The following is a 23,776-nucleotide window of genomic DNA, read 5'->3' as shown; positions in this document are numbered from 1 at the left end:
GCACATTTCGAGGCCGGTTTTAGTAGGTATATACGTAAGGCCGCAATAGGGTAAAACTTTACACGAAGTATGAAATAAAGCACCAGAAGATTAATAGAAACACGTAGACAGCAGTTATACAGCCACAATTTCTATTTCAAAACCCGTATAAAATTATAAAGAGTAGGTAATTTGATTATTATTACGTCACATGCTTTCATATAATTTTCATAGTAGCAAAATCGTTTTGACAGTTCGAAAAAATAAGAAACTGATTTGACTAATAGTCATATACCCTATTAGAGTTATTAACTTATTAGACTATCATAGAAATATAGAAATATGATCATTGATCATAGAAGGAATCGTTGAAATATGAAGAACCTAATATAACGGTGTAATAACAACAAATGATTAATCACTATACATAGTATAAAGGCGTATCCAGACGAGCTGGGCAAATCGACCGCTTTGATCGGGAAAATAATTGGCGCCAATGTCATCTAGCGTCCACACGTAAACAATTTAATCACCAATTTGCATTCCATAGATACTATGGATACTATGGAGTCCAGACGAGACAATTTTTCGCCAATCTGATGAAATTTTCCGATCGAATCAGGCCGTGCGGGCTCAGATACCATTTTGATTCCCCGATCAAATCAGCAGATGCCTTAAAATGCCAATTTTCGTAGTAAGTATCTATGGAATGCAAATTGGTGATTAAATTTGTGTACGTGTAGACGCTAGATGAGATTGGCGGCAATTATTTTCCTGGTCATTATCGGTCGATTTTCCCAGCTCGTCTCCTCTCAGCTGGACTCCAAAGTACTTCGAAAATTGGCATTTTTGTGTCCGCACCCGCTAATTTGATCGGGGAATCAAATTGGCTGCGTCCGCACGGCCGGATTCAATCGAACAATTTCATCAGATTGGCGAAAAATGATCTCGTCTGGATTTCACTTTTTTAATAATTAATGGGAAGGTTTATAAAAGTATTTTTATTTTTTCCGGCGTTGAAACGATATAAATAATGATTTTAAAATAAGTTTTTGTCAAAAATTAAATTTTTGGTACAAGCTTTTATCGCTGACTGTACTTTTCTTACGACAGATAACTAATACTCATCGAGACAATTCAAAAAACCCCTAACACAATTAGGTTGCGTTGTTTCATCACAGAGTTCCTATGGCCACCTCCTGTCTCCATCATCAGATCAGCTCGATGGTACCATAATATTGCATTGTCACCCGACTTACATGTGTATGCAAAATTTCAGCTCAATCGGAAACCGGGAAGTGGATCAAATTTAACTTGCAAGATTCCATTACATAGTTAGTTACAAACAGGTCGACCTAAAAAGCTTGTTAAAATCCTCCCTATTGTCCTTCCGCCTTAGCCTCTTCGACCAGTATCTCTCTCAGTTGTCGACGCAGGATTTTCTGCTGGTCGTTCCTGGGTAGCTCAGAGATGAACCTCACGCCGCCAGTCAGTCGCATGTACCAGGGGACCTGCAATAAGGTTAACCCTAGAGTGGCCTAGAGTCTAGAGTATAACACTTTTCACCACACCAGGGGCCCATTTCTCGAACGGTATTAGACTAATATTATTAGTCCACGAACTGTCCGTTCCGTTCGAGAAATGGGCCCCAGCTCGGAAAGGCTTACTTTGCACTTCAAAAACTAATAGCAAAGTTGCATTTTATTCACATGTGAGGCAAAGTAATCAAATGCAAATTTTGATTCTTATATACAATAAAAGCTTTGAACTTTTGAACTTTGAACTTTGAATTGTTTTCTTATGTTTGCTGGTAGAATTGACTTTTAAATGATCATTTTGGATGATAAATATTTAATAACATTCATTTGGATTTGATTTGGTTTGATTTTGTTTGATATTTTACATTTAATACTTGCTACGGGTTGGTGTGGTGAAAAATTTTGTGGTTCACTCGGGGGCAAATTTTGTTTAACCCTCGTGCTTTGAAACCCTCGCAGCGCACATGATTCCATTTTTCGAATTTTGGAATCTTTCGCTTGCTCGGGTATCAATATTAGCACGAGCGGTTAAACAAAAACTTTGCCTCCTTGTAAAACAAATAACTATTAAACTCCCGCGTTTTGTACACATAAATTATTTAATTACACAAACGGGTTTACCGCGATATAATTTCATTGTTTTTACATTAATTTCCGACGTTTCAGCTGAGTTGCACGCTGTGGTCACGGAAAGACTGACAACCCAGCAAATGTCAACGGAGATATTAATAAAACACCACTAAACTACCCGAAATTAGTTTATAAAAATGTTCGGGGTAGACAAAGAAATTGCAGCTACCCGTTAAAGTTTAATGTTTATTAACCCTAGAGTACTAGTCGCGCATACGTAACAGAAGGAAACAGAGCGAGTAGAAATATTAAAACAAAACTTCCGTACTCGTTAATTAAGTACTTTGTATACCTAATTTCTAACAAAGAAATCTTGTACCAGACATCAGAGAAATATAAGTAAAGAAAGAGTGGTAACTCCATACATCAGTTTTCTTACCAAAACGCGAGTTATTATCGTAGTCTACATCTATACCTATAGCGTCAAGTAGCGGACTTTATCAGTAGGTAGGTACTGCTAGTTGACAACAGATGTCACGGCAAAGTAAAACTGTAATGATCAACAATTTTGAGCTAATATTATAACCGGATGCACCGGAACTCTATTTTCAACTCCTTCTGCTCATAATATTAGTTGTAAATTGTTTTAATAGCAGTACATTTTTCGTCAGTAGCGAAACTTGTGACATCTGGTGTCAAGTAGTGGTACTGATAGTTCCAGTTAGATGTCGACAGTGGCGGATTTCCCATAAGGCACAGTAGGCCCGGGCCTAGGGCGGCGAGATAATAGGGGCGGCAAAGTGTGACAAAAAATTCGCTGATGATAACAAGAAATTACTCAAAATTAGGCCAGGCAACGAATTCTCAAAAAAAGGTACCTATAGAGGGATGTGCTTGGAACACAATTTTTGCCTTCCTAACTTTGTTTGAACTAGTTAGGTTGGAGTTACCACTCTACTTATATTACTCTATGCCAGACATATACCTACGAGTATATAGGTATTGTTACCTGAATGTTCATGTAACTTCGATTGTAAGACGGCGGCTAGGTTCGTGCATGTTCGTGTGACTCTTAGCGCCACTTGCACCATCCCACTAACCCAGGGTTAACCGTTTAAACCGTTAACCCGGTGTCATATTGAGCTGTTAACCATGTGAATTACAGGTTTAACTGGTTTACCCCTGATTAGTGAATGGTGAAAGTGGAGCCCCACTTTATCACTAAGACATACTTAGTATAAAACAATTAAAACAAAGTCGCTTCCCGCTGTCTGTCCCTATGTATGCTTAGATCTTTAAAACTACGCAACGGATTTTGATGTTTTTTTAATAGATAAGGTGATTCAAAAGGAAGGTTTATGTATAATTTGTTAACCCGTGCGAAGCTGGGGCAGGTCGCTAGTTATTACTATTAGCTTAATTTCATAAAGCGTTTACCTGAGGGTCCACGAAATTAACGAGCTCGGCCTCAGTGGCGGAGGCCCCAGGGCGCAGCACCACGAAGGCCGTGGGCCTCTCGGTGACCTTCTCTGCCGGCTTGCCCACTACAGCCGCCTCCTTTACCGCGGGATGACCCAGCAGAACTACCTCCACCTCGCCTGGGGACACCTGCACGAAAATTCTAACTGTCGAAACCTATAATGAGTGGGTTTCATATAAATGCTAGTGTTTCATATAAATTTCATAGAAGCAAAATCGTTTTGACCACAGAACATTATTAAAGAGGTTAGAACGGCTAACGCGCGCAGTTAGTATCGGAACCGGTGTCGCCGCTCGTTCCTCTCCACATTTACTAACACTCGCGCAACGGTAGTAAAAACTTGTGTGCGTGGTGAATGGATACGCCTCCTTTAGACAGATTTGATGTCTGGCCTCTTAATCTGAAGGTTATTGTGGCGCAAAAAGGCATGTTTACTTCGTTTTTGGTCAGCGCGGGCGAGTAGCATGCGAGCGTTTGCTCAAAACCGGCGGCGACACGTACCCTGCTCGCATCGCCATTCTAACTTGTTCTGTGGTTTTGACAGTTCGAAAAAAGGAAATGATTTGACTTGTAGTCATATTTAACTGTCAAAATGATTTTGCTACTATGTAATTTATATTAACACTAGCATTTATATGAAACCTACTCTTTATAGTTATATACGGGTTTAAAATAGAAATTGTATCTAAAAATAACTGCTGTCTACGTTTAATTCTCTATCAATCTTCTGGTGGTATATTTCATGCATGGTGTAAAATAGTATATTTGAAATACAGTCAAATACCCTATAAGAAATCTCCTCAGACCTAGTTAAAACCGCTTTTAGTTTAGATTTTAGATCCTTGACATATAGGTATATGACGCTAAGTAAGACCTTTACCGTTTGACTAATCGCCTTATATTTAGGGGTCAATTCATGCCTAACTGTCGAACATCTATTTTAGGGTCATTCTCTGATTATGTCTGCGGTTGAGTCTAATTGCCACGACTCTTTTCATACATCTTGTATGGGTCGCGGCAATTAGATGTTTTTGGAGAATGACCGTTTGACACTACTCCGACTATATCTCACCGTGTATCCAGTAGAAAGAATGATGTCCTTCAGCCTGTCCAAATGATAGAAGTGTCTCTGGTCATCGTAGTATCCTAGGTCTCCCGTCAAATAGAAGCCTTCGTCGTCTATAGGCGAAGTCACACCTGAGCATAGAGAAATATAGTAAGACAAGGGTGCTCACTCCATACATCAGTTAGGCTGGTTTTAGTGTCACGCGGACCGTCCGTGCGGATCGTTCCGCACCGCCAAATTGTATGAGAAAGCGGACCAATCTAAAACGCTCCCTAAACTTAATACATATTGGTCCGGTGCGGAGCGATCCGCACGGACGGTCCGCGTGACACTAAAACCAGCCTTAGATTATTAATTTCAGTGTATGCTGTTGAGATAAGACTTTCCGGTCGGTGCTACATCTATTGTCAAGTAGCGGTACTGATAGTTCCGCTACTCGATGCTAGATGCTAATAGTCTTTTTGGTACTAAAACTAATGTATGGAGTGAGCAATCTAATGACCTGAGACATACAGGCAGGCCATCAAAATAAGGAAAATCGGGGGAAATAATTCGTGTATAAGCAAATTTTGTGTGTAAGCTTGTTGTGAGGAGGGAGTGGGAAGTGTATGAATGAAAACTAAAAATGTAATTAATGTAAAAGTTTGTTCAGATTTTTCCCTAGGATCAATTCAAAGTGATGTTAAATTCCGGGTAAATCTGCTGAAACCTTAAAACTGCTTCCCCAAAATAATTTTTAGTTTTTTTTTTAAACATACGTACGTAAGGTATGTACCTGCTTATCTATAGGTAGATGACTGAACATAATCGAATTAATTAATTGAAAACAAAATTCGCTGTGTCTCGAGTTCTCTAGGATACGATACAACGTTTCCTGGACATAACACCGATACGATACAACGTTTTACAGTACATATGGTACTTTAAACTTTCGACATACGCACGGAAAGTGCTATTTCCCGCACTAGTTCGGGAAAGTAGCACCAGGGCCAGATCTAGGGTAGAGCGAGTGGAGCGGCCGCTCTAGGCACCGGATGGCAAGGAGGGCGCCAAAATGGCAAATGAGAAAAAAAAAGTTTTAATAGACGCGAGTGTGGCGAGGGGGTGGAAAATACGCTTGAAAACTTCAACGAAGGGCGCCAAAACCCGATTTCGCTCTACCCTGATCAAGGGCTCGGGCCGGCACTGAGTAGCACCATATGTACTGTAAAGAGTATTCTACTTATTTATCTATCTATAGGGTAGGTAAAAAAAATGATATTGCTGACTTGACTCACTGGGGGCTCAGCACGGTTCCATTTTTATCGACTATCACTATGCCCGTCACTTTCGCACGTACATACTTGTTAGAACGTGACAGGCATGGTGATAAACGATAAAAATGCGACCGTGCTACTTGGGCTGGTCTCATTTGTCATCATCAGGTCAGGATCTGATGAAACATCATCACTGTACTGTAAAGAGTATTGTATTGTATTCAAAACCAAATCGGCGTGGCGGTACAAAAAAATACGAAGGAATACTCCTCATTTTGAAATATTTAAAATCAGACTTTATTAGCCGTTAAATTTGGATTTGTTGACAGGAGAGCAGGGACGGGAACCTAGGCTGTATGACCCACCTAGGTATCCCTTCATGACACGTGGGCTTCGCACGCAGATCTCCCCGCGCTGATTAGGTCCAAGTATTGCTCGAGTTTCTACGTCCACCACCTTTAAATACAATAACTAATTGTGTAACTTTTTTTATCTGCACACATGTCATTAGTGCTCTATAATGCGTTCAGAAACCGTAGGAAATAACCAGCTTTATTACAACCAATTTTACTATGAGAACTTTCTTATCTGTGGTAGTAGGAAAAATTGTACTTTAATGTTATTACATTACAGATTTTTTGTAACGTTATGAGTTTAAAGGAGATCGTCGATTTTCTTAGGCGTTTGGGCCCCCTCGCAAATTGAACGTATAGGTACATTAGGTACATGTAATATATATAAGTATCGATATCGATAACTTGTCGGAGTTGTCGGTATATTAATAGCTATGTAATTATTTCTTCACAAGACATCATTAAGATATATTAGCTTTTATAACCGACTTCAAATAATAACGATTGTTATACCTTTTTGAAGGTGCTCATGTTTAGCGGTAAATTTAAACTTAAGTGAAGTTTAAATTTACCGCCAAGACAGTAAGAGTTACATTAAGATAAGTCTGCAACGATTTTGATAGCACACGCAGTGCAAGTGTTATTTATACGCTAAGGCGTAAAATTCTACGACATTAAGATGTCGTAGAATTTTAACGTTTAAAATAACACATTTGAAAAAGTAGTCGATAAAGCAATCATGAAGCAATCAAACATCGACAGATTATTAATATGTTGTAACATGACATCACTATTTTTGATCTCACATAGACAATTTACGCACACACTTGCATTTAATTTTTGGTCGTACTTTTCAAGATTGACAGTTGTTCTTGTTCATCTAATTCTATAGTTTCTGTACCTAATAGACATTGCAAAAATAAGAGACATTGAGAAAATGAAAAGCTAATTTTTATATCAAATTGGTGGTCTTTATATCCCACTGAAGTAGTATCGTGCGCGGTTAGATAACAAACCTATAACATGAATGTGTAAACTTGCCTTCAAAGTGTTGCCACCAGGCGCAACGCCCAGATTGGTGGATCCCACTGAAGTAGCATCTTGCGCGGTTATCGGACTCACTTCGGTCGCGCCATACAAGTTTTGCAACGTCACATTAGGAAATCTGCAAACATGTTATGGTCAGTGTCCGGTTAGATTTAGATTTTATGGTTATAACATGTTACCACGCCCTAGTAGGGACCATGAATGTACTAATAACATAAGAACATCTTGTAATACCATGGTTGCAATAAACAATTATGAATGATGAAGTTTCGGTTTTATAGTCTCGGCAAAACTTATGGGCCCGATTCGGTTTTTGAACTAGATATCTATTAGACATCACAAGATATGTCAGTGTCAAACAGTGTCAAAAGTGACGTTTTTGTTTGAAGAAACGTCACTTTTCATATCTTGGTGATGTCTAAAGATATCTAATATTTGACGTATCTTAAAGTTCGAACATGGCTGCAAGTCTCGGCCCAATCTCGGCCCAAGGTTCGATTTAGAACAAACCCGAACCTTTGGTTTCATCCGTTTCATCACAAAATCCGGTTTTGAATAAGTACCTATCAGTGGCTGCGCGTTAAACATATCCATAGGCAAGCCGAGGCTAATTTTGCTTACATTACAACTCTTCTCAAACATCCAAAAACAGGCAAGCCGCTGGGAGTCGGCTTTTATGGACGCGCCGCCACTGATACCTACAATTTAGGCTAATTTTGGGGTTTTGTGGCTTCGGCCAAACAGAAAACAGAACGATCGCGGGTTACAACTTTAAGCGTTTTGTTGCACAGAACAAGTTAGAATGGCGATGCGAGCAGGGTACGTGTCGCCGCCGGTTTTGAGCAAACGCTCGCATATATGCTACTCGCCCGCGCTGACCGAAAAACGAAGTAAACATGCCTTTTGCGCCAAAATAACCTTCAGATTAAGAAGCCAGACATCAAATCTGTCTGAAAGGAGGCGTATCCATTCACCATGCACACAAGGCGCTAATTTTTACTACCGTTGCGCGAGTGTTAGTAAATGTGGAGAGGAACGAGCGGCGACACCGGTTCCGATACTAACTGCGCGCGATAGCCATTCTAACCTCTTTATGTTCTGTGGTTTTGTTGGAAAATTGTGTAAACATACTTCTTGGAGAATGCCTCCAACAGTGAAGGCAGGAGAGGTGCAGTAGCGGTCATGATCACCTTCAGAGAGCTGAGATCGTACTCGTCCGTGTCAGCGTTAGTCAGCTCTTCAACTAAGGCGGGAATGGTCGGTATCGTGTTCGCCTAAAACAGTTTATCGGCCTCTTAACTCGGTATCGGTAGCATGCCTAAAAATCTGAAGGTTGGATCCAAATCCCGGTAAGGGTGTCTTAGGTATAGCTGGTCAACCAAATCTTGTCAGTAAAAAAAGGCGCGAAATTTAAATTTTCTATGGGACGATATCCCTTCGCGCCTACATTTTTCAAATTTGCCGTCTTTTTCTACTGTCAAGATCTGGTTGACATAGGACACAATGTTTTGCTGATATTACATTTGAGATTATAGGTCAAGCACAGAACAAATAATACATAGTACTAATAGTAGGTACTACCGTACAGAAAGGAAACTTCCTACAAAACCGAAGTTTGACAGCGGTTCAGAGTCGAACAGTGCTGTCCCTTTCTAATATATGGCACTATCCCTTTCGGCTAAAATTTAAGTAAGTCATTATCTTATCTGTGGTTAGGGTTGCCAGATCGAAAGGCGCTGTTATCGGGAAAAAATATAAATTTTTCGGGATTTTGGGCCTTAAGTCGGGAAAATGAACCATTCAAATTAAATTAATTGTAACAACGATATTTTACATTATTGGCACTAAGTCAGCTGCTCTGCCCAATCTCGCCACGCGCGCCCCGTGTGCGCGCTGACGGGCTCGACGCGGGTCGCTGGTTCGCTCGACGACAGTTCAGAACTTGAAATTATTGTTTTATAACGTGATGCTGTTTTTCGGGACAATCTTCACTTTGTCGGGAATCGGGAACACATGCTAAAAATCGGGAGAATCCCGCCGAATCCCGACCATCTGGCAACCCTATCTGTGGTCCGGCACGCAAAGGGACGTCAAGTAGTGCCAACCCTAATTATTGCTCAGAGCAATGCTGAGCCGAGCGGAGCCGGAGCAATTTTAGCCGAAAATTGTTGAGCATCAAAGTTTTACTTTACCGCGACATCTATTGTCAACTAGCAGACTGATAATAGGTATCCACTATACTTGACGCTAGGTGTCGATTACGAAATATCCCGCATTTGGTAAGAAAACGAATGTATGGAGCCACCTCTCTTTATTTACTTATATTTCTATATGCATGTGGATTCCAAGAAATCTATAGAGCATTTTAAACATCCTTACCTTATAGTCCTGTATAACTTTCAAGTCTACATGGATATCCTCTGTGTTAACAATTGTTTTTCCGGCGCACAAGAACGGATAAGCCCGGAAAATGCCGTAGGCTCCACACAGATGGGAACCCGCGAAGTAGACGGTTTCCAAAGATTCAAAGTCGTACCACCTGAAATAAAATATTTATAATAATATACAATAAATTCTAGAAACTCGATAAAATTGAACTAAACGCGAAACATAATGGTAACACCAGTTGACACTACAATCACATTCTTGTCATATTTAAAAAAAAATTGTTTTTACTTAGGTATACAGGGTGCTTCCTGTAACAGGAGCAATAAATTAAACTAAAGGCTTTACTCCTCAAACTGACCAACATTTGTTCAGCAACTTTTAAAAATTATGAATCCTTTAGACTTCCTCTTTTTCATACAAAATAATTATTGCCTTCAATGTACGCTGACATCAGTGTGTTTGATGTTGCTTGTCACGCTTTAAACATAACAAAATTTGCAATACATTGCGTCTTAGAATAAACTTTAAAGTGTAATAAAAATCAAAACATGAGTTATTTTCAAAAGTTGCTGAACAAATGTTGGTCAGTTTGAGGAGTACAGCCTACAGTTTAATTTATTGCTCATGTTTAGGGCTTACAATCCGGATATCCGGATATCCGTTGTATCCGGATATCCGTCCTATCTACTATCCGGATTTAGATGAAGTTAGTATCCGGATAAAACGAATAATTCAAATACTAAAATTTTAAAGAAAACTGTTTTAAAAACGTTTAAAGTTATAATGGTAATCACGTTGTCGGTTGATTTTAATTATTTGGATACATTTTTACGTTATAAAAACTGTTCATTTTAATATTATTGTCGACTACTCCCTTATTTTTTTGATATTTGAGATATTCTTAAGCAGATCGACCTAGCCCCGTAAAAGTAACTTTGAGTGTACTTGTACCGTGTTCTTGTTAAACGTGATGCGCTGTCATTATTGTTAGCGTCCGAAATAGTCCGAATACATTATTAACAAAGTGCGAACAGAACCAAAATGAGTCCAACGGAGGAGGATTTCGATTTATAGGCATTGAACTGCCGAACGAAATGCAGTAGGGTTTAGCAGATAATTATGATGAAGAAGGTTTTAGCATTTTCTATTTGAATAAATCTGTAATGAAAACCTTGATTGACTTTAAATGCAATAACTAAACTTCGATAATCATGAATAAACATACATACAACATACGGGTCAAACTGAGAACCTCTTTTTTTAAGGCGGTTAGAAAAAGGTTGATCGACCCACCTAGTGGAACTCTGCAACACAGGCACACGACGACGAGTTGGTTAACCAAAACAGTAGGTTTTACCTAACCTGAGTTCCACTAGGTACAGTCAGGGTTCAGCATCAGCTCTATCTTGTGTACTGCTCTCCCAAGTGCTCATCAAGGCGTGTCGGATGACCAAAACAAAGTGTGCCTATGTTGCACCAAACCTGAGTTCCACTAGGTACAGCCAGGGTTCAGCATCAGCTCTATCTTGTGTACTGCTCTCCCAAGTGCTCATCCAGGCGTGTCGGATGACCAAAACAAAGTGTGCCTATGTTTTATTACTTACTACTTACTCACTTCTTAGGTTTATACTTAATGGTTTGGTTACTTTGGTTGTCACCCAGGCCCGGACCTCGGGCCGGCACTGTTGTCACCTAACTGTGGATTGCTAATGTCAAATTTTGACACAGGGTTGTTCTGATTCAACGGGAGTTCAACACGACAAACGTCACTTGCCTATTGCCAGCCCGTTCTACAACACAATAAAATACAGCACTTACCATTGTGGCTCACACTGCGCAATACAGTTCAGGTGAGTATGCAGCACTCCCTTGCAAAGACCCGTTGTCCCAGAAGAATACAAAATCAAGGCCACATCAGTCGCACCGTTCACGCTAACAGGGTCGTACGTCTCTATGTCCACGTCACCATTTGACGTAAAAGTGTCCAATGACTCGATTTCTGCGATGACGCCATCGAAACATATGAAGGACTTAATGAAATCTAATTTCTTCAGTACGTCGCTGTGCGTTTCCCAGAATAAACGGGTGCAGAAAGCATATTTTGGCTTCGTTAGTGTTAACTTGTGAGTCAAGATAGCTGGAAAAAGCAATTTTTATCAATTTGTGAAGTTATTATATTTCTTGAAATAAATAAGAAACGAATGACTTATTAGCTGACCAAGGGCGGGTTTAAATTCAGCAAGCTGTATTACCCGCACCTTTTTCATTACTTACATGGTCTAATAAAACATGGTCTTCTCTTCCCAGAGTGTCACTTGCCTACGTCACAATAACATTGCCACTTTATTTCAACATAACATGTTACATGGGTACATTATATCTATGGTTAATAAGTTATAATATTTCTTTATAATTTTATAATTTTCATTTATATGTATTTTATCTTAAATTTTACAATAACACGTCATTTTTAATTATTTGTTAGCAATATCTTCCGATTCACGAAAGAAATTTCAGACGTTCGGGTAATTCTGTTTACACTACTGGCAACACAGGATAGCGCTGTCACATTTGACAATCCGCCATTTTGTCCCTGACCGTCATCCTTGTCGAACGCGTGTTAATTGTTATTTCCTTCTCGCTCAGTGTCAGCAGTCGCAGTGTTTTCCAAACTTATCACGTCGTAAGCTTGGTAATTAATGTTTTGTTACGAAAATGGTTGGCTGCTCTATTCGGAACTGTAAGAGTAGGAGTGAAAAGTGCAGTATAGATTTGTTTTATTTTACTATGTTTCTACATTAATAACTTAAAATTAATGCCGTTAAAATAATTTTCACCGTTGGTTAAAATTCTCCCACTTTTTAAAGTTTGAGAACCTGTAAACAGCATGATGACGTAGGCAAGTGACAGTTAGGTCATTCGCGAATCTCGGAAGAGAGTACCAGGCGGAGTATATTATTATACCATGATTACTTACACAATTTGTTGCACAATGTTTAGATAAATACTTACCTACTTACTTCATGTACCTAAGATGGACTAATTACCTACCTAACCCTTATATTATACCTAAGAACTGATGTAAAAAGTAATGAAATAAATGCATTTGTATTTGTATTTGTATTTTTGACTTATTTTCTGTAAGTACCGCATTTCTAGTAAATAAATTTCTTATTTCATAGTTGGGTGTATTTGGACTATATGTAGGGTTTTTGGTATTTAGCATACCTATTTAATTCGTTTTTAAAGTTACGGGTAGTTTGAAATAAGACCTAGCATACCTACTTAATAAGTTTTTAAAGTTAAGGGTAGTTTGAAATTGAAGACTGTTATTGGTTGGGTATAAAAAGAAAGACACTTGGCGGACAGCTCTCTTTGGTTGTTGAGTCGTGCTAGCAGGCGGTTGTCAAGAGAAGAGATTATTGTGAATTGGAAGAAGACAAGAAAATAAATGGATAAATATCTTCAAGGTGTTGTTATTTTTACACTTCAGAAGTGTGCAGAACGTAAGTACACGCCTACTGCTATTACTTATTGATTTAGTGAGATAACTGATAACATGACCCTTATTCTGAGCTTGGAGATAATTAATTAACTATACGAAATTCTAATGGATTACGTAAGAAATATGGTACTGGTAACATTTTTATTTAATTTAAATGAGTACCTGCATCATTTATTAATAATATTATGATGATTATGATTATAGGCTATCTAATTGCATATCAGTTAAACTTAGGTTAGTTTTACCCATAAATGTAATTAAATGGACATAATATCAATGTGTAATCATAATTCATAAGAATATATGCGTCAGTTGGTCGAGAATTCAAAGTATTTAACCACCATGCCACCGACAGCTAGGCATAATAATGTTCAGTTAACAAGATCAAGTACACGTGTTCTTCTTAATAAATAGATACGTGACTGTAGTTATTAACTTCTTTGCTACTTACTTACCCACACACATGTGGGAATTAGGCAGAATATGTCAACACGTGGGATTTGATATGTGTTGGTTGGAGTATTCAAGGGTGCCTTAATTTTCATTATTTCTTCACTACGGCGCATAGTTTCAGAGATAAATTTATATTTATGATTTATAACCAGGTCTCGCAATTTAATTGAAGATTTTGAGTTTTGATTTTGATCCTTAGTGTTAAAATTTGTGGAATATAAGTAGATGGCTTACTATGCAAACGGGGCATTGAATTTTCAGTCATTTTTTTTGCTACGACGCATAGTTTTTGAGATAAATGAATGTTTATAATTTGAACTACGATTAAACATTATTTTGTCATATAATTCCTTTATAGTTTATAAGGTATTATGATATAGTATATAGGTATATGTAACACCGGATACTTTTACGTTTCATGCCGAGTTGTTGGAGAATATGGCTGACGATGACTCATGATGATCAACGGCGCTTGCGAACACCAGAAGCCTCGGTCTTCGCGAAAGGGAATGTAGCTGGAATAACAGCGGCAGTGAAAAAGGAATCCAGACCGAAGCAGAGTCCTGTTGTGAAAGTCAGGAGTAACCCCGCTTCGACAGCCTTAGCGAGAGGCACGCGCCACTGGACATCAGGTCATGTACACCTACTTTTACTATTATATTATGAATGATTTGATATGGTAATGTGTGTTAGATACCGTGAATTGCTTGACTTCATCTCGTTCATCGACATCTAGCACATATAACATAAGTATAAGATGAATATATTGCCAGAGGATAAGTTGAGAAAAATAAATTTGATGAACCGATAGAAACTATTACTTGTGTACCAATTATGAGAAATTTTTGCCTAAATATGTCAATGCGATATAATAACGCGTATATATCTTATCTTACGAAATAATAGATACGATCTATGAGTGGTTCTCAGCCGGTCAGGCCTTTGACCAACTTTTGTGATTTCTATTTGAACTGCAAGGAAGCTCCACATTTATAATGCCATCTGATTATAAACAAAATTGGACAATAATTAGCTCATTAACGGCACATTTTCTGTGAATTGATTGATTTGTTGCTTTGTTTATTTATTGGTCGAGTATCGAGTATCGAGTATCGAGTATCGAGTATCGAGTATCGAGTATCGAGTATCGAGTATCGAGTATCGAGTATCGAGTATCTAGTATCGAGTATCGAGTATCGAGTATCGAGTATCGAGTATCTAGTATCGAGTATCTAGTATCTAGTATTGATAGTCATTTGGTTTATTGAATTATAGAGTCATTTGGTTTATTGAATTATAGAGTCATTTGGTTTATTGAATTATAGAGTCATTTGGTTTATTGAATTATAGAGTCATTTGGGTTATTGAATTATAGAGTCATTTGGTTTATTGAATTATAGAGTCATTTGGTTTATTGAATTATAGAGTCATTTGGTTTATTGAATTATAGTCATTTGGGTTATTGAATTATAGAGTCATTTGGTTTATTGAATTGAGTCATTTGGTTTATTGAATTGAGTCATTTGGTTTATTGAATTGAGTCAGAGTCATTCGGTTTATTGAATTATAGAGTCATTTGGTTTATTGAATTATAGTCATTTGGTTTATTGAATTATAGAGTCATTTGGTTTATTGAATTATAGAGTCATTTGGTTTATTGAATTATAGAGTCATTTGGTTTATTGAATTATAGAGTCATTTGGTTTATTGAATTATAGAGTCATTTGGTTTATTGAATTATAGAGTCATTTGGTTTATTGAATTATAGAGTCATTTGGTTTATTGAATTATAGAGTCATTTGGTTTATTGAATTATAGAGTCATTTGGTTTATTGAATTATAGAGTCATTTGGTTTATTGAATTATAGTCATTTGGTTTATTGAATTATAGTCATTTGCTTTATTGAATTATAGTCATTTGCTTTATTGAATTATAGAGTCATTTGCTTTATTGAATTATAGAGTCATTTGCTTTATTGAATTATAGAGTCATTTGCTTTATTGAATTATAGAGTCATTTGCTTTATTGAATTATAGAGTCATTTGCTTTATTGAATTATAGAGTCATTTGCTTTATTGAATTATAGAGTCATTTGCTTTATTGAAAGAGTCATTTGCTTTATTGAATTATAGAGTCATTTGGTTTATTGAATTATAGAGTCATTTGGTTTATTGAATTATAGTCGTTTGGTTTATTGAATTATAGTCGTTTGATTTATTGAATTATAGTCGTTTGGTTTATTGAATTATAGAGTCGTTTGGTTTATTGAATTATAGAGTCGTTTGGTTTATTGAATGATCGAGTCGTTTGGTTTATTGAATGATCGAGTCGTTTGGTTTATTGAATGATCGAGTCGTTTGGTTTATTGAATGATCGAGTCGTTTGGTTTATTGAATGATCGAGTCGTTTGGTTTATTGAATGTTCGAGTCGTTTGGTTTATTGAATTGTAGAATCGTTGGTTGACTGAATTATAGTCATAATTTATAGTCATTGGGCTTGAATTATAGTCATTGGGCTTGAATTATAGTCATTGGGCTTGAATTATAGTTATTGGTTGATTGAATTATAGAGTCATTGGTTGATTGAATTGTAGAGTCATTGGTAGATTGAATTGTAGAGTCATTGGTTGATTGAATTGTAGAGTCATTGGTTGATTGAATTGTAGAATCGTTGGTTGATTGAATTGTAGAATCGTTGGTTGATTGAATTGTAAAATCGTTGGTTGATTGAATTGTAGAATCGTTGGTTGATTGAATTGTAGAATCGTTGGTTGATTGAATTGTAGAATCGTTGGTTGATTGAATTGTAGAATCGTTGAATTATTGAATTGTAGAATCGTTGAATTATTGAATTGTAGAATCGTTGAATTACTGAATTGTAGAATCGTTGAATTATTGAATTGTAGAATCGTTGAATTATTGAATTGTAGAATCGTTGAATTATTGAATTGTAGAATCGTTGAATTATTGAATTGTAGAATCGTTGAATTATTGAATTGTAGAATCGTTGAATTATTGAATTGTAGAATCGTTGAATTATTGAATTGTAGAATCGTTGAATTATTGAATTGTAGAATCGTTGAATTATTGAATTGTAGAATCGTTGAATTTATGAATTGTAGAATCGTTGAATTATTGAATTATTGAATCATTGAATTATTGAATCATATTTTTAATTCATAGGTTACTGCAGTTAATGTTGCAGCATTACATTGAAATGATTTTAATATGATGATTTTAATATAAGCGATAATGAAGAGTGCATGGTTGAACCTGTAGAACTCACCACAATTATTGAATTGTAGAATCGTTGAATTATTGAATTGTAGAATCGTTGAATTATTGAATTGTAGAATCGTTGAATTATTGAATTGTAGAATCGTTGAATTATTGAATTGTAGAATCGTTGAATTATTGAATTGTAGAATCGTTGAATTTATGAATTGTAGAATCGTTGAATTATTGAATTATTGAATCATTGAATTATTGAATCATATTTTTAATTCATAGGTTACTGCAGTTAATGTTGCAGCATTACATTGAAATGATTTTAATATGATGATTTTAATATAAGCGATAATGAAGAGTGCATGGTTGAACCTGTAGAACTCACCACAATTAAACCGAGATCGAGGAGGATTGATGGCCTCTTATTGGTTATATTAATATGTTTAAATATTATGTTTAAATTAAGACTTGATAAAAATAGATGTACAATAATAAACATTATCTCATTACTAGATAAGCTGATATATTAAATAATGCATGAACTATAAAAAACTAGTCAAATAATAGTAGATTACCATTGAGGCAGTTTTTAAAAGAGATAATTTAATAATAAGAGATATTAATTTCAACTGGGAGGTTATTAAAGACACGTATTGCGGTAAAGAATTCACTTTTATACTTTTACTTATTGCCGAACTTGAAATTTGATAATTATATTTATACTAGTGCGCAAATCGTAATTAAAAGATTTATTCTTAATATTTTATGTTTACAAAAAAGGCGAAGCTCCAGTATGTAGATCTCAATTAACGCAAGTATTTCCTTGAAGAAATCTCTGAGTGGATATTGGTGATACATGTTGCGTGGGCAGTTTTCTTACAACCTAAACATAATTACAACGTCGTCGTAATCACCCCAGTAGTTAAATGATACCATATTTCAGTTACAAAATATGCGATTCCATGGTATACATTTTTGATTGTATTCTAGAACAAGTCGGAAGGTACGGATAGGTAAAACATCAGGTTTTTGCAGTTCTATCGTTTATGTCTGCCATGTAACATTTGAAACGTATAATTTATTTAATTCAACGTGTAGAGAAAATATTACTGGTCCTTTTTCTGCGGAAACACGCCTATTTAGGTGCTATGTTTATTCCCGAACTGCGGGATTTGGTATGCTGTAAAGACGTTTAGTGAATTAATATACTGTTCAAGTCTTTCATAAAACAATATGCATATTATAAAAAAATCTAATAGTCTGAAAATCCCAACGCGTCTTGCAATTGATGGACTAAGTACTTTGTCAGCTTGGATAAATCCTAACAAGCTAGAATATACGACCTTCTCTGAAAACATTGGGAGGGGAGCTATTAGGTATAGGTTTTTAGTACCAGATGATTAATGCATTGATAATGGGAACATAATAGGTCAAGTTGTACACAATAATTACTTAATTATCGCTGTTATTCATCATAGTAATATTTTATAAATTATAGTCAGGGTTAAAGTTACTGAAAGGTTCTCGAGAAATATTCCTGTCTCAAGAGTGAGGTTTATAATTGAAGATTTCTTGACATGATAATGGAAAATGATGTTGAAGCCACGAGAATTTGATTTGATTCGTGTGCTGACACAGCTAAGTACTACCATTTTAGAAAAGATTTGAACTGGTTCATATTATATATGGCAGGAAGATTGATAGTGCTTCAGTCACGAGAATTGAATTGGTTCGTGTACTCTGTTGTTTCAGTCACGAGAATTGAATTGGTTCGTGTACTATCTACCTGCAGATAGAGATGATCATTACTCATGAAAATCGAATAATAAATGGCAATTAATGATCTGTTACCCTGAATTACTAGTCAAGGTGTACACTGTTGTGATTATTAACCCAATGTTATATATTTTTAGCAAGTTAAGCGCCGCACCTCTACCGGCGTCCCCCGCCTCGCGCCGCCTGAGTCCGATGCGAGCCGTCTCCAGCAGGAGCCCGCCTCGCGCCGCCAGAGTCCGGTGCGAGTCCGGTGCGAGCCGTCTCCAGCAGGAGCCCGCCTCGCGCCGCCAGAGTCCGGTGCGAGTCCGGTGCGAGCCGTCTCCAGCAGGAGCCCGCCTCGCGCCGCCAGAGTCCGGTGCGAGCCGTCTCCAGCAGGATGTCTCCGGCAGAAGAGTAACAATTTTAACCCTTCGTATGCTTTAGTCAAAATTTACCACTGAATTAATAACCTTGAAACTGTAAATTCTAGTCCAAATTGTGTGGCAGGCATACGAAAGGTTATTTAGATGATGTTTTTGAGATTTTGACTTGCTGATGCCTGATTGAAACTGTTTCGTATCCTATGCGATTAGTGTATCCACTGTTAAGTAGTATACGTAGTCTGTCGGCCAAGTGTAGGGTTTCCACCTGGCACGTGTATGAGGACATACACGGAGTCAGGATGGACGAGTGTAGGGTTTTTGGTATTTAGCATACCTATTTAATTCGTTTTTAAAGTTACGGGTAGTTTGAAATAAGACCTAGCATACCTACTTAATAAGTTTTTAAAGTTAAGGGTAGTTTGAAATTGAAGACTGTTATTGGTTGGGTATAAAAAGAAAGACACTTGGCGGACAGCTCTCTTTGGTTGTTGAGTCGTGCTAGCAGGCGGTTGTCAAGAGAAGAGATTATTGTGAATTGGAAGAAGACAAGAAAATAAATGGATAAATATCTTCAAGGTGTTGTTATTTTTACATATATTTGGGTGTTTTTAAGGTACCTGTTCCGCAGTCAAGCGGGATCGGCGTGCATGAAGCGCCCGCCAGGATTATCCCAAGGCCGGTAGGTAGCAGCGTGGCCCTCGGCTCGCCCATAACCGCCACCGTGTCCCCGCGCACCACCCGCTGCGCCAACGCAGTCGCCACTCTAACCGCATGCTGCGTGAACTGTGCGTACGTCAGCTGGTCGTCCCTCGTACAGTTGCGCTGAGTATAAAAACCCACAATTATAAATGATTCCAACTATTGAAGTAAGTATCAGGCGTATACGGATTTTAGTTATTCGATATGATTCCGATATGATACTGATCTGTCAGTGAGGAAACCGGAGTAATCCCAATAAGGGCCTGGTTTACCCTCTGGGTTGGAAGGTCAGATGGCAGTCGGTTTCGTAAAAACTAGTGTCCACGCCAATTCCTGGGATTAGTTGCCAAGCCTGGGGTCCGGCTCCCATGAGCCTTGGCAAAAATGCCGGGACAACGCGAGGAAGATGATGATGACTGATCTGTCAGTGCCAAAATATTGGCCAATAGTGACGTTTTTGATTGACTAACGGAGTCCGGTCTTATGAGCTTTGGGTAGGACTGGTAGGAGTAACAAAGCGCTATTATTGTTTCATTTTACCATATAGAAATATAAGTAAAGAAAGAATGGTAACTCCATACAATTTCTTACAATAACTCGAGTTATTTTGAAGTCGACATCTAACGTCGACACTAGTGAGCACACTCGAGCCGCAATTCTCGCACGAGTGTGGAGGGGGGGCTTTGGATAAGTATTTCACGTTACGTAATTGTTCATGTAATGTAAGCATGACCACAGAATAAATAATAGTACTAAGTACAGAAGACTCACTCTCTAACAAAACGCGTCTGTTACGATCAGCACAGATATGGCCGCTAGGTGGCGACAGTGCCACGCGCGGCTTATGGCTTTCCCCAAAATTGGGGCCGAACGGATGTACTTTTAGCTACCTGTAGCAAAGCGACGAAATCGCGGAGTGAGACACGCCTGGCATGACGTTTTAAAATGAGAGGGTAACTTCGATAACGGGAGCTTTTTGGCTGTGCGTATGCGACTCTTAACGATGACTCATGCTAGACCAGGCCGGGCCCGGGTCGAGGCATCCGGCATGTCATTTTCTATGACGTGATGCTTTCCATAGAAAACGGAGTGCCGGAAGCTCCGGCCCGGTCTAGCGTGAGACATCCTTTAATTAACCTCTAGCCACCCAGACGTCAAAGCTTGCCAATGAAAATAGCAATAGCTGGCGCTAGCAGCTGCAGGCAAGCGTTGACGCATGGTATGGTCGCGTTCATAATTTTACGTCTATTATAAATTTTTGTCTATGTTTATGTTTTTCTTTTCTTTTTGTTATGTTTGTATTCTTAATTCGTTTTCAAGATTTTTTTAGACAAGCCAAATTGAAGAAAAAAAGAAAAATAATTTGAATGCAGTTTTGTTTCTTTTTAAAAATAAAGGAATGTCTCCATTAAGTAAAATGAGCCAGCTTAAGGATTTAAGGTAGTTTTCCTCCAGGGCCCGACTTATCTTTCCAGACTGTATATGTTTCCTGGTACAGGGATCCACATGCTTTTTCCATAAACGCCTTCAATTTCATGGAACAAAGAGGTACTAAGTACTTTTACGCGTTCCCTCCTTTTTCGATGATATTAAAAACAGTAAGAAAAATCATAAGAGACGCTTAACGCTTAAGTCTTCAAAGCTTGAACCTTCAAGGTTTGCAAGTCTTTAAGGTTTAAAAGTCTTCAAGACTAGTCTTTTAACAACACTATTCCGTACTTTTTAGTAGTAAGTAGTTTTAGTAGTAGTAGTTTTTTAGTAGTAGTATCTGGGATAATTTATAAATTTAAAAAAATTTGTATTCTCTGTTTTCTTAATTATACTTCTTCTGTGTATCTTTTCCAAATGTTTTAATATGTATCTTTTTGTGTTATCTGTCGTGGCATCACCGAATGGGCCCTACGGAAGACCAGCGCTGGCTTTATAGCTAGCATTATGCTGAGTTGGGTCCATTTCGTAATGCAAACTTATTGTTCTCTTCTGTTCTTGCTGTTGTTGTCTGTACATGTTCGTACATGTTTTGTGAACGTCACGAATAAAAATCTTTTATCTTTTATCTTTAAAATTCAACTTTGACTGGTCAAAAATAAGATTCAAATTAGAATGGAACATGAGACCTTTTTATAGGTCTCTGGGCGGCTAGAGATTAAGGGTAGGTAAGTCTTCCTAATCACAAGGGAAGATAAGACGCAAAAACTTTAACTACCGGCCACTGGCTTATTGGTACTTTTGCTTTGTGTACGAGGGTGGTATTTTTCTTTTCCAATTTCTTTTCACCACACCAACTGGTAAAGGCTCTCTTGATTGTTTGAAAACTGACAGCAAAGTTGCATTTTATTCACATGTGAGGCAATGGAATTAAATACAAATTCTGAGTTGTTTTCTTGTGTTTACTGGTAGAATTGACTTTTAAATGATGATTTTGAATGATAAATATTTAATAACATTCATTTGGAGTTCATTTGGTTTGATTTTGTTTGATAGATATCTTGTTACAGTTAATATTTTCTTCGGGTTGGTGTGGGATTTTTTTAAGTTTAACTCGAGGGCAAATTTTGTTTAACTCTCGTGCTTTGAAACCCTCGCAACGGTCAATGTTCCATTTTTCGAACCACTCGCTACGCTCGTGGTTTAATTTTGGAATCTTTCGCTTAGGGGTTGTGCACAAATCACGCGAGATGTTTTCGGCTACTTTTTGACCCCTCCCTTCCCCTTGGTGATATTTGGTGATGTTTTTGGTTAACCCCCCCTCCCCTCCATAACCTCACGTGTATTTTTTTGAATTTTTACATTCGACCTGCTTAATTTTAAGTTACGCGCTCCAAAATTTCGTAAAATAAGATAATAGCGAGCTATTTTGAAGTGCGGAGTGCGGAGTGAATTGAAACCGAGAAAAAGTACCTATCTAGTCATGGTAGGTATTTTTTCTTAGTTTCGTACACTGTAGAAAAATATACGTGAGGTCTCCTTATACCCCCCCTCCCCCAACGTGATCTGTCGTGATTTTTTCGTGACTCCCCCCTCCCCTATCGAACCTCGCGTGATTTGTGCACAAGCCCTTACTCGGATATCACTATAGCACAACAATTTCGCCCCCTTGTAATACAAATAACCATTCTCCAATGTGTATTTGCGTCTCACATCTTGCTTAGTGAGAGAGTGAGGTGATCCTTAGGTAATATTCAAGATCAGGTACTTACGAAACATAAGCGATAAGGGTTTGCTTTCCGCAGCCTATCCAACACGTACTTCCCAAAGTTCAGGTGCGCCGGCGCTGACAACTCTCCTGCACCGTGTACGAGCATGTTTAAAACTGTATCACGTTTGCCCTTGAAACTGAATTTATTGTTACGACATTACTTATCTAAATCACGTTATCATTATATGCATGAATCGTGATAGCTAGACAGTTAAAATTATCCCAGATTATGTATTTTTATTACTAAAAAGTACGAAATAGTGTTGTTAAAAGACTAGTCTTGAAGACTTTTAAACCTTAAAGACTTGCAAACCTTGAAGGTTCAAGCTTTGAAGACTCAAGCGTTAAGCGTCTCTTATGAATCTTATGATTTTTCTTATTGTTTTTAATATCATCGAAAAAGGAGGGAACGCGTAAAAGTAGTAAGTACCTATTTGTTCCATGAAATGGTGAAGGCGTTTATGAAAAAAGCATGTGGATCCCTGTACCAGGAAACATAATATTGTAACATTTTTTATTTAAGGAACTAGCAAAAAGATCTGTTTTGTTGGAAAGTGCTGGCTGTTCATATTATCTGCCAGAGTCGTAGATAAGACTTAATATAAGAGGCGTAAGTAAACAATAATATTTCGTTATTAAATTGTACAACGGGACTTACTCGCGTATCTAAGTTTTAAGATTTACCTCCGACGTTTCGAGGACGGCGTTGTCCCCGTGGTCTCGGAGAAGACTGGCTTAAGTTGACATCAGCATCTTCTAACCGCGCGAGTTTTCTAAAAACCTAAAAATCTAAAAAAATATAATTTATTTATTTTAGGATTTCATACAACGTTGAAAATTTTCAAAGTGGTTGAGCACCTCTTGTAGTTGAGATAA

At 37.6% G+C, this 23,776-nt stretch overlaps 2 protein-coding genes across 3 annotated transcripts in view; one reads left to right on the top strand and one right to left on the bottom strand.

The window, feature by feature from the left end:
* Nucleotides 1–23,776, top strand: part of LOC134659619 (heterogeneous nuclear ribonucleoprotein A3-like) — a 124,537-nt gene that overhangs the window by 93,094 nt on the left and 7,667 nt on the right. The gene's annotated exons all lie outside the window — the stretch shown is intronic.
* LOC134659453 (luciferin 4-monooxygenase-like) lies at nucleotides 1,359–23,006 on the bottom strand. The gene is made up of 10 exons (XM_063515095.1): nucleotides 22,902–23,006; nucleotides 19,620–19,824; nucleotides 11,496–11,814; nucleotides 9,669–9,828; nucleotides 8,421–8,563; nucleotides 7,284–7,407; nucleotides 6,255–6,345; nucleotides 4,640–4,764; nucleotides 3,525–3,695; nucleotides 1,359–1,490 (listed from the first exon to the last, which is right to left on the bottom strand). The coding sequence occupies exons 1-10, from the start codon at nucleotides 23,004–23,006 to the stop codon at nucleotides 1,359–1,361; spliced, it is 1,575 nt and encodes a 524-aa protein (XP_063371165.1).

Source organism: Cydia amplana, chromosome 25, assembly GCF_948474715.1.
Source record: "Cydia amplana chromosome 25, ilCydAmpl1.1, whole genome shotgun sequence".
Taxonomy (NCBI): Eukaryota; Metazoa; Arthropoda; class Insecta; order Lepidoptera; family Tortricidae; genus Cydia; species Cydia amplana.
The sequence above is the reverse complement of the archived record's forward strand: the minus strand, read 5'-3'. Positions and strand labels throughout refer to the sequence as shown.

Coding starts and splice junctions, on each gene's coding strand:
- LOC134659453 (XM_063515095.1), bottom strand. CDS start 23,006: ATGCTCGTACACGGTGCAGGAGAGTTGTCAGCGCCGGCGCACCTGAAC. Junction 8,564..9,668: donor AAGTTATACAGGACTATAAG/GTAAGGATGTTT, acceptor AAACTGTTTTAG/GCGAACACGATACCGACCAT. Junction 6,346..7,283: donor CTGGTGGCAACACTTTGAAG/GCAAGTTTACAC, acceptor TTGTATTTAAAG/GTGGTGGACGTAGAAACTCG.